The sequence below is a fragment of the Nematolebias whitei genome, chromosome 1 (genome assembly GCF_014905685.2).
Source record: "Nematolebias whitei isolate Nwh7 chromosome 1, NemWhi1, whole genome shotgun sequence".
NCBI classification, from domain to species: domain Eukaryota; kingdom Metazoa; phylum Chordata; class Actinopteri; order Cyprinodontiformes; family Rivulidae; genus Nematolebias; species Nematolebias whitei.
The window spans coordinates 63,370,736-63,382,631 of NC_056498.1; the positions used below are offsets into that span (position 1 = coordinate 63,370,736).

At 40.0% G+C, this 11,896-nt stretch overlaps 1 protein-coding gene across 1 annotated transcript in view; it reads right to left on the reverse strand.

The window, feature by feature from the left end:
- Positions 1 to 11,896, reverse strand: part of sorcs3b (sortilin related VPS10 domain containing receptor 3b) — a 72,427-nt gene that overhangs the window by 7,193 nt on the left and 53,338 nt on the right. The window contains exons 24-26 of the mRNA XM_037679921.1: positions 8,716 to 8,815; positions 1,904 to 2,009; positions 1,631 to 1,791 (exon numbers count right to left, since the gene is read on the reverse strand). Of these exons, the coding sequence (XP_037535849.1) occupies positions 1,631 to 1,791; positions 1,904 to 2,009; positions 8,716 to 8,815 (367 nt within the window). The remainder of the gene's footprint in view (positions 1 to 1,630; positions 1,792 to 1,903; positions 2,010 to 8,715; positions 8,816 to 11,896) is intronic.

The window sequence follows — 11,896 nt, forward strand, 5'->3', positions numbered from 1 at the left end:
AGATAGATAGATAGATAGATAGATAGATAGATAGATAGATAGATAGACCTGCATTGAAAATGTTTTGCCCTTTGCAGGAGTTTCTTTCAGTCTCCAGAATTGTCCCTACCTCCAAATATCTAAAATATGTTATAAGTTTTGGAGCTGTCATTTGAGATATTGTGTAAAAACATAAATTAAATAAAAATAATCAACTAACGTTTCAATTTAGCATTTTCAAATATAATCTGTCAAATCCTTCTCCAAATGATCATGCTTTCCCCCTTTTCTCTATGTTCTCATCCATCAAGTTCTTTCAGATTCTTCTTATGCTTCTGAATCATTTAACTTCAGTAAAATCATAAAATGTTACTGATTCTACACAATATTTAAAATGGTTATGTTTGTTCACTGTTTTCCCAATAATCTGAGCAATAAATTAGAAGTCAAAATACTTTGTACCAGTAATACACACAAAAAAGTGATAACTTAATGGATTGATTAGTGAAGCAGGCTGGACATTGACCTGCGGGGATGATGTATCACTATCTTCTGTGCAGTCTCGTTTGTAGCTCAGCCAAAAACAGGATCCATAAAACTGAAACCCAGCTGACGAGCATTAATGAAAGCTTTAAACATCAGGTTGTAAATTAATTTAATCTAGTTTACCCAAGATCAAAATGTCCCACGCTGCACTGCTAGACAAACACTTTCAAAAGCAGCCTCTCCCTAAAAAAGTTAATTTGTTTCAGATCAGCAAAGACTTGGAAAAAGGTGGAAAGAGCTGAGGAATGAAGAACAACCAAAGTGCTGAGTGATCAGAAAAAAAGGCCTGCAGCCCACATGTCTGTGTCAGGAGCACTGCAATGCTACTTTTGTCAAACAGTCCAAACTGCGCGCCGGGACGGAGTAGTCTCCATCTAAAAGACATCACAGTGGATGTCACGCAAAGCAATCAAGAAGTGGACTTGTCATGGGGAGATCCGAGTTCGGTGCAGATGCTGCATCTGGCTCGCGGAGGGCAATTTACAAAAAATATGACACACTGCAGTGATAAAGTTGTTCCAGCTCCTCGGACGTGAGCTGCACTTTAATGTAGCGGGCAATGGCCGTTCTTAAAGAAGAGTAAATCTGAAACAATGGTGCTGCTCTAGGCTACACTCAAATACTAGTGAAATGTATTCATATGCAAAGTGATGTATTTTTAGGGCTATCAATTTTTTGTCTGTATCAGTCTCATTACCCTGACAGTCATCCTTTAAATCCTGCAATAATGGATTAATGGATCAGAGTAGTTCACACTTATTAATAGCCTGTATTTAATTTAAATTTTAAAGGATGAACGCAAAATTGCAGCTGCTGTAACCTGTAAGCTGGAATCTTCAAGACCCTTTAACAGCGATGGATAGATATTTGATACTTTTTGTCCTCGTAACAATTTAATTTCATGTAAAAAATAATGAATATTGTGTTTTATTCTTTGTTGGAACAATTACATTTTTTTTTTATCCTACTTATATTGTAAATGTGTTTAGCTTTCATGTTTAAATTGTGGACACCACTTTAAACAAACAAAATAAACCTTCATATTTCTTCCATCAATGCTAAAATCCAGTTTGCCACATAACAATTGTAAACAATGAATAATTACCTCTGCTCCTTCCCTCCAGCTCTTTTTCCATGAGTTCTTTCTGAGATGGAAACTCGCTTAGCTTGACCTTGGACATGCTGTCGTTCTGACCTACTGTGCTTATCACCTCCGGATCTTTCTCGTGGGGATCTTCAGTCTCTACATGAATCCATGGGATTTTTCTAATGGAGCATCAACAACAACAACAACAAAAAAACCAATAGACTATCTGTTTTCACTTTTGAAGGTGATTTAAACTCAGCATGTTCTCTAATATATTGTGAGTGGACGCACCTTTTGAATTTGTAGATGAAGAATGCAGCTAAACCAACAATTACCACACTGAGCAGCATCAACATGGCCGACCCACTATGGATGGCGTTGGCATCTATAAGTGGAGCTGAAAAGTTAACACATTTTGATTAGGATACATGTATTTAACCCCCTCTTCCTCTCCCTTTTTAAAGCTACATCTTGTTCAGTAGTCCCTTGCTTCTTTGCGGTTTGACTTTCGCACACTCACTCTTTCGTGGTTATTCAATGTCAGATTGAACATGAGGGGAAAAAAATTGTACATTACACATGATTGTCAACTTTAATATTACTCACGTGATTGGAACAGTATGGGATACTGTACAGTAAAAAGTTAACGGGAAAATAAAATACTTCAGACAGGTGCCACCATTTTGTAGTTTTCTCTCAACAAGCCTATACTGCATCCCCACTTACAACAACTACATCTCCCAGAAGCCAACAGTGCCCCACCCAGAAGACCTGTTGCCTTCTGCTGAAATACGTAGAGAGAAAGTTTTGATCTGATCTGAAAAAGTTTGGTCCTTTACAGTGACTTTGGCGCCCAGCGGATTCAGAGAGCTGCATGGAACCCACCAGGAACCAAACCAGAACCGGACCTCCTGACCCATCGGCAAATCCGGGAGCTGGTAGCTGGCCCATGAGGACTTATGAGCAGGGATGCACTGCTGTAGGTCCGGCGCTCATCCCGATAAAGAGATGAAACAAGTCCCAGTGGGCTCCAGACCGCTCAATCGGACCATCTGTCTCTCGCCGGCCACCCAAAGATACCCCCACGAGGACTTCTGGCAGGGACGTGCCACCATAGGTCTGGCTTCTCTCTGGAGCCCACCGCCACTACCCTGAGCCAGAGAGCCAACCAGGACCAGTAGGGTATGTACGCTGAAACGGAACTAAATCAGAGCAGAATGGAGCCGCTGCTGTTCTGCCGAGCTGGTGAGTAAAATTTAGTAGCTATATATATGTTTTTTTTTTTTTAAATTAGTGGGTTTAAGATATCCTGATGCATGCTCAATAATCCAGGTAGAAAATCTAAAAAAGTTAAATCTGGTCCTCTGGACATTCAAAAAAACAAAACAAAAAAATTTTAGAAACGTTTCGTCTTTCATCCAAAAGACTTCCTCAGTCTGAGGTGCTGTATTCAGCTCAGTCTTATAAATAGCACTGCAAGAGGGTGCTATTTATAAGACTGAGCTGAGTACAGCATCTCAGACTGAGGAAGTCTTTCGGATGAAAGACGAAACAATTCTAGAATTTTTTTGTTTTGTTTTTTTGAATGTCCAGAGGACCAGATTTAACTTTTTTTTAGAGTAGGTTTAAGAGTTTAGAACATTGTGGGCTTCGTGCATGCAGAGTACGTTTGGAAAAACTGAACTGAATCGGACTGGAATCAGAGCGGACCGAGAGCCGCTGCTGTTCTGCCAGCTGGTGAGTAAAATGTAGTAGTTACATATATGTACCATATTTTCCGGCCTATAAGTCATGTTTGTTTTTTTGGTTTTATTTTTGCAAAATTTGCATGCCCTGCGACTTATATGACGAAGCAACGTATTTATGGATTTTTTCCCCCCATTATTATAAACCAATTTTTTGCTGAAATATGACTGATTTTATTCATTCTGACTGAAAAAAAGTAAATGTTTTTAGGTGGTTACTTATTAAATTTAAAAGAAATGCACAGAGACTCATCCCTGCATGCTCCCGCTTCCGCACATCAGGTTTTGAAATGCAGCTGATTTTACTGTCAAAGTGCATTTATTAATCAAAAGTTAGACTGAAACACACTTTACTATGATTTCTAGCAAACAAATAAATGTTTTTAAGTGTTAATCTTGTTAAACTCTTGTTAAAGTCCTCCCATGCATGTTCCCCTGGCTGCTATTTGGCAGCCAATCAATATTTGACTTAACACCGGCCCACATTTCCAGCTTTGGCCCACATTCTCGGGTTGTCAGCGGTGACTCGTAACAAACACGACGCATCAGCGGTGATGCAACATATCAAAGCAACGTATTTATGGATTTTTCCACTTTATTAGACATAATTTGGACTGACGCAACTTATAGGGTGGTGGGACATTTATAGCAGAAAATATGGTATTTTTTTCTCCCATATTTATAAACCAATTTTTGGCAGAGATATGACCATTTGTATTCATTTTGACGTTGAAAATATTGAACACTACCATTTTCAGCCACTAGATGGCACTCGAGTAGTATGGCATGTGGTTGTTTCATGTAATAGGTAAAACTGGTTATTAATGACACAGTCATTTTGCCAAAGCCTGCCAGCTTCATCCAGCTCCGGGATCATGGCTGGAGCAACCATCAAATCACCTTCCTTTCGCTGCGCCGCCCCGGCGAAATACAGCAAATTTGACCACTGAAGTGCATTTATTAAGTAAAAGTTCAATTGAGACACACCTTTGCTATAATGTTAAGCTAACAAATACATGTTTTATGTGCTTGAAGTAGCGTTCCTACTTCCTGATTTCCTCCCTCTGCGTGCTCCCAGAGCACCGAGGCAGAGAATACTTTTGAAATAGAGCTGATTTGTCCATTGAAGTGCATTTATTAAGTAAAAGTTCAACTGAGACACACCTTTACTAGAAAGTTGAGCAAACAAATAATTGTTTTTAGGTGGTTAAATTCTTAAATTTTGAAGAAATACACAACGAGTCGTCCCTCTGCTTGCTCCCGGTTCCGCGAATCGGCTTTTGAAATACAGTTGATTTGACCGTCAAAGTACATTTATTAAGGGAAAGTTAGACTGAGACACACCTTTGCTATAATTTTGAGCAAACAAATAATTGTTTTAAGTGTTAATCTTGTTAAATTCTTGTTAAAGTCCTCCTGTACATGCTCCCGCGGCCGCCATTTGACAGCCAATCGATTTTTGGCACAACACCGGCCCACATTTCTGGGTTGTTAGCTGTGATGCACAACAAACGTGACGCGTCAGCGGTGAAGCATACTAGATGCGACTTATACGGTGAAGCAACGTAATTTTTTTTCCCACTTTATTAGACATATTTGGACTGATGCAACTTAAACTTCCTAGCGGGGCGAGATCCCGCACGCACTTATGATGTGAACGGGTCAGTTGTGACCCGTCTTAAATCAGCCAAAAAATGCCCTCAAAACAGTGTTTTTTTAAGTAGTATTAGAACACATCTCTAAAATAAATTTGTCTTATTATTTTGTTATTTTAATATTATTAACCATAGTAACATTTATAGTGTTAAGGGTAAGTTTTGACCCATGTATATTTACGTCAAAAAAAGGAAGAAACATTTATTTTCAAACATTGAACTTTAATACCAATATAAAATTAAAAGCAGAACAAGTAATAATACAAAATACAGATTCAGAAAGACAAGAAAAAATCAAAATGAAATAAATACTCTTCTAGTTACAAACATGCTCTTTCTAGTTTCTTTCTGTCTTTCATGCATGCGTATGAACTTGCGTATGAACTTGCGTATGAACTTGCGTTGTGTTCAGATGCATGTGTTGCAAAAAGTGGCAGTTTTCGTATGTTCTTTGCATATGTATTTTCTGCAGTCAAGGCACAATGTGTTTGTTTTCCGGTCTTTATTGCTTGGGCACACCTGACACCTCTTTCGTTTTGAAGCAGGTGGAGTTGTGGGTGTGGTCGATGTTGAAGCCCGGCTGCCTGAAGGGCGTGTTGTCACTGATGCACTTTGTGCAGCTGATGATGTGGTTGGAGTGGTGCTCCGGAGCTGTCTGACAACGTTCGCAGTGGCTGGGTCTCGGGGTATCCGTTCCCTTCTCTCAATGTATGGCTTGATCAACAAATTTCCTAGCTCCTGAAGGAACAATCTCCGCTTGTGTTTTTTTTTGGCGTTCCACCCCAAGTCAATCTGGGTCCACAAGACAAATGCATTGTATGCAGACACATCTAGGATGTTGTGAAATACAACCATTGGCCATCTCCTGGTCATTCGCTGGCAAGTGTAGGTGGCAGTCAGCTTGTCCAGGGTGTCCACTCCTCCTTTGTTTTTATTGTAGTCCAGGATGATTTCAGGCTTTTTGTCACTTCTTGTTGACACAGCTGCATCTTTGTGAAGAGTGGACATAAGTATCACACTCCGGTTCTTTTTGGGACAGTATGAAACAACACTGGTGGTTTCTGTAAAAGCAAATTTTGAAGACAGTGGAGCCCTGTCTTTCACCTGCAAATTTTCAAGGGGCAGCTCAGGTTTGTTTTTTCTTATTGTGCCCACCATGGTAAGTTTCCTCTTGAGAAGTTCTTGTCCAAGATCATAGCTGGTGAAGAAATTGTCACACGTGATATTGTGACCCCGCAGTCCAGTAGTCATATCAAGGATTATCCGTTTTCCTTGATTCTTCTCAGGGATGCCAGCTGCAAGTTTGCCTGTGTAAATCTGTAGATTCCAGGCATAGCTGGTTTTCGCATCACAGGCTGCCCAGATTTTTATGCCATATTTGCCTGGCTTACTGGGCATGTATTGCCGGAAGGGGCATTTTCCACGGAAAGGGAGAAGACGCTCATCCACTGTCACCTCTGGTCCTGGGTTGAACATCAGTGGAAGGAGCTTCACCCATCTATCCCAGACGTCTTTGATGGGAGCAAGCTTGTCAGACCGTGCTCTAGTATCTCTGTTGTCAAATCTGAGGACTCTTGAGATCATTTGAAAGGTCTGAAGTGACATTGTTGCGCGGAAAATACTCCTGCCTGTGGACACATCCCAGAGACTAGTAAGGGCCTCAGTGCTGGATCTGTACACGCCAGCGAGAAGAAGAACACCAATAAAAGCATCCAGGCACTCCTCATCAATGTCCTTCCAAGTGTCACCGTGAACTTTTTTCCCTTCGAGGTTTGTCATAGCAATGATGACTTTCTTTAGTGACAATGGCATAAACAAATCAAAGCATGTCTTGATGTCACTTACTCGTGTCACAGCAAACCTTGTAATCCCAGGGGTCATCTTCATAACATTTTCAGCAGCTTCCCTGCCATGTGAAACAGGAGGAATCGCACTCCAAGTGATGTTACCCTTTTTGGATTTATAGGTTTCAGTTACAGGAGCAGCTTCAGCACCTGTGCCCTCCTCATCTGACGAGTCTGTGTACTCTGATTCATATTCAGTAGCATCGTCCTCCTCAGAAACTGGCTCATCTGTGTCACTAGGTGTGTCCTCTGCATCATTTTCAGCAAGGATGTGATCTAGAGCTTCTTGTACTGTGAATCTTCTCTTCATTTTGGTATGCAGCCAAGCTCTAGGTAAAATGGAGTGTCTGTTTCTACATGTCTCTACATGCCCATGTAGAGACACACCCAGGTGGGTGTGTCTATCTAGGTCTGCCTATCAAGATGGGCATGGCTATCCAGGTAGGCTTATCTCTACATGGGCATGCCTCAACATGTCTCTGCATCTACAGCTGGATGAACTTTTTCAGTTTTTGGGAGCAGAGTATGAGGGACTTATCAATAAAAGTAGTACGGATAAATGGGGATGTTTTGGTCAGTGAAGTAGACAAACAGGTAAAAACAGAAGGCCCTAACATATGTATGACAAAGTTAGTGAGGTCACAGTGTGTTTATGATTTCAGTTTTGACACTGATTATTGGTTGATAGTCTTATACCATAACTGGGTCACAAATGACCCCAGCGCGGCAAGTGCGTGTTGTTCTATAAAAAATAAAAATTAAATTTAGTGAAAAAAAAAAATAATTTTTGTTTATTTAAATAAAGGTTCCAGACAAAGTCAAAAATCCTTGATGCAAAAAAAAAATACTTAAAAGACAGTATCATGATTTAAAATTTAAAATGGGTCACTACGGACCCTAACATAGTAGGAAGGTTAAGGTGGTGCGACGTGTACGGCGGAAAATACGGTATGTTGTTAAAATGACATAGGTTTAAGAGTTTAGAATATTGCAAGAGTGTGGGAAGGGTTTCTAAAGCCTTTATACTGTATGTATATATATATATATATATATATATATATATATATATATATATATATAAAAATATATAAGGTGGCTAATTCACTAATTTTCTCTTATTGTGTGTGTGTGTGTGTGTGTGTGTGTGTGTGGGGGGGGGGGTCTGTAATGTAACCCCTGGAATAAATGAGAGACTACTGTTCATTACTTTCTTTACCCCATGTCATGTACCAACTGCAGTTGCAGTTTAAAGCGCTGCTCCTTGCATGTAATCCCCTGAGGGTGTTCAGAGGAGCCTTTAGGATGTCCACTGCTTCTCCCCGGGGTCTGTCACAAGGTAGCAGCTTATGAATGCTGAGATGCAATATTCAAAGTGTTTCCCCTCGCCACCCATCCTTCTCTCCCTCAGAGAGAGGCCTATGAAGTGTATGACCTTTCTGAATCTTTTTAAAGGCAACCCAGACCTTTGCATGCAGACACAAATGAAGACGGATCCATTGGTGGATGAAAAGGGTAAAGCCACGCAGGCTGATCGACACTTTTTTATTTATTTTTTTGCAATATGCTAACGAGCAGGTGACCCTGCCGATTTTCTCAGTGCATACTAAGTGCATTCTTTGTCAGTCACCTCATTGATTGTCAGATTTCGAACAGAGCTACTGTACCACAACCTCAGGTCAAACATTTCCACACTGTGAAGGGTGTTCAAGTCCTGTGATATCCTGAGCTTTATTTCTGTTGCATCAGCTAAAACTCTTTGCCACTAATTTTGAGTGACATTTTGTAGAGTTATAAGCAGAAAAATGGATCTAAAAATTGTAGCGGTTCAAACAAGAAGCTAGAGTTACACAAAGACTTACCCAAAGTTTGATGAGTCATGTACACAATGATGCGAACATTAGCTTTCAGTTCAAACTGGATGAGGCCTTGGTTCAGGGCAGTGGCAAAAATGTCTGATATCTGTGACAAATAAAAAAAAAAACATGTGAGAGAAATAGTAATTAGTAGAATATTTTTGTTTTTTTGTGATTAAGTGTTAAAATAAATACTTGTTTGTTGTAAAGGATGGAGCCTAAGTTTATTTCAAACCCTTTTCTGATACAAGAACAGCCCAAGGTTAGCTTCTTTAGGACATCAGAAAAATGTTTTCACTCAGAAGGATTTGTCTACATATACAATATGTATACATGTACATTTATGTATATTGTCTATACAGTATATAAACATGTATATATATATAAATATATTTATTTATATATATATAGCTCATGAGGCTGAAACAATAATAACAAAAAGTAGCAATACTAAAAATTTTCTATTAATTCCTAAAATGATAAAGAAAATTATTGCCAGTAAATGATAACCAACCAGATTCACATCTTCTTACATCTTCTCTTCTTAAGTATAAAAATGCTGTTTTCAGTCTGTGTCACATCATTTTCTTTATTGTCTCTGTGGGCTACTAGTTAAACTTTCAGTCAACACTACACCCCCCCCCCCCCCCCCCCAACAATAAAAATAAAAATAAAACAACAACTGCAAAACACCACCTGTCATGATCCTGAGCTTTCATGTTTGTTTTTTGAGTTTATTTGTTTGTGTTCTAGGTTTTATATCACATTTTTCTTTTTTTTATCATATGCTACTTTCAGCTTCTGGCTAGCCTATCACTACTTTGAGAGGTTTCATAGGTTTCTGCTTATTTTAAGTTTAAGAACTTAGATTCAGCAAAGTCGTTTAGCTCTCAACATTTATTTTGCATTTTAAGGAAAATACAGTTTTTCTAGTTTCCCTCAGCGCTCCTGATTTCTCAGCACCTCACAGCTGCACTTCATCTGCTCATTAAACTCACCTGTGTCTCATTCCAGTAATAACAAGTCCCTGTTAAATAGCCTCTTTTTCATTTGTTATTTGTCCAATTCTTCAGTCTGTTGCCTGTTTTTTAATCTGTATCTCAACTTGGGTTTTCTGGTCAATGATTTAGTGTTTGCTCGTGTTATTATTTTTTAATACATTTTTGCTTGTTATATTTTATTTTTTGCTTCCACAGCAGTTTAATTTTTTTTTTTTTAATTCAAGTTTGTATCTAGCATTTAGCTCCTCACCTTGGTGCTTTAGGGTTCACATCTACACTTAAATTCAGACACTACTAAGAGCTACTACAAATGAAAGTATACTTTAAAGTACAGTAGTCCCTCGTTTATCTTGGTGGTTCCATTCTCAAGCTACCCGCGATAAGTGAAAAATCGTGAAGTGGGACTAGTAGTACAAGCATAGGCCTTGCAAGCAGTATATGTGAAGGGGATGTTTACCCCACACATTAAAGAAAATGTTCATTTGGACCCCCACACACACATTTACCATGAAACATTAGTTCACTCGGTGCTGTTTTTATTTCTTCGTGAACAAATTTGCTCCACTTGATTAATAGGAGAATACTCAAACCACTAAAAATCCATTCCAGGTTTTCCTGGTTACCTCCAACTCTCCAGCAGCATGCCATGTTTCTCCTCTGCGTCTCCTGCCTCGGCAGGACTTCACAGGTGGAGGAGGTGGAGACACCTCTGCGTTGCTTGTTTGCCAGCTTAGCAAGCTTAGTACGGGCAGTTGTTGACCGGGGGGGGGGGGGTTAGGATCATAGACATGTTAGGATTCTTGAGAGAAGAGGAGCGCTATGTCTTGTTGCCAGCCTCCAGAGCTGCTGCAGCTATCTGTTGCTAGCTGTGGGCCTCAGGCCTCATCTCGGACCCCAGGCCTGCTTCCTGCTCACATGGCTCCCAGCTCGGACTCCCTCAGACGTAGTAACTTACACTATCTCATTAAATCAAGGAAACGTGAATTCAGTTTTACCAATTGTATTAAATCAAGTCAGGAGAAAATTACAGTGCTGGCCTCTCCGATACAATTGACGCACGATCTTGGACCGGAAGGGCCGGATGTCACGTTGCCTTCCAACTATATTGGACCTAGGCTCCCCCTTCTTCTGGGAGCACAACCTTTCAATGTGGATAAGAGGGGCAGACTAAGTGTGATCTCATTGGATCTTATGTGGTCTGACGTGTCAGGAAAAACCATACGGTGCAGAAAAAAACCTCTCCGTGTGATGTGGCGAGCCAATAAAGAAAAAAAAACCTCTATTCCTTGACAAATATTGAATCTCTGGGAGACTAATTTTTTAGAGTTGCTGGCCCTGTTTAAACCGGTTCGAACTGGGTCATAATCTTATTACAATCCGTCGCTGAGCAGATCAAAAACCCATGGTCAGTCTAGATAAACTACTAACAGTCTGTAGCCTCTTAGCTTAGCGCTACGCTAAGTGTGTGATGCTGAAAGACGCTGTGTGTTAAAGTGCATTAAAGTTGAAATGTCTTTAAACCCCACACCTTATTGTCTTCAAGCTTTGTGAGAAACATCCATTAGATGAGTTGAACACAAGTAAAAAAGTCTAGTGGTAATATTGTTTTTTTATTTCCCTATAAACAAAAATAGTGCCAACCTGAGGCTGTGTGTTAAAGTGCATTAAAGTTAAAATGTCTTTGAAACCCGCAGCTGAATTTACACAGACTTGGTGAGAAACATGTTTTAAATGTGTGGAATTAAAGTAAGGAAATGTGACATGTTGCTTTATTGTACACTAGTGACTTTTTTGAACACTGATGGTGTGTGTGTGTGTGTTTGTGTGTGTGTGCGCACATACACACACACCACCATTGTGTCCCCTCCATATTAGATATTTCAGACGCCAATGAATACAAGTAGTAAGTCGTAGTTTATTTTAGTATTATGTATTTTAGGGGAGTGGTGGCGCAGAGGTTATAGAAGGTGGGCCTGTGATCAGCAGATCGTCGGTTCAAGCCCCAGTACCGACAACATCAAAAATGTGGGTGGGGTAGGTGAAGCACCCATACCTGCCCCCACCATCATTCGCCCTACTCTGGGCCCATGAGCAAGGCCCTTAACCCCCATCTGATCCCTAAACAGGTCTCTTGAAAATGAGTTCTCGTGGCTCAGACTGCCTATATAAATAAAGGGTAATATATG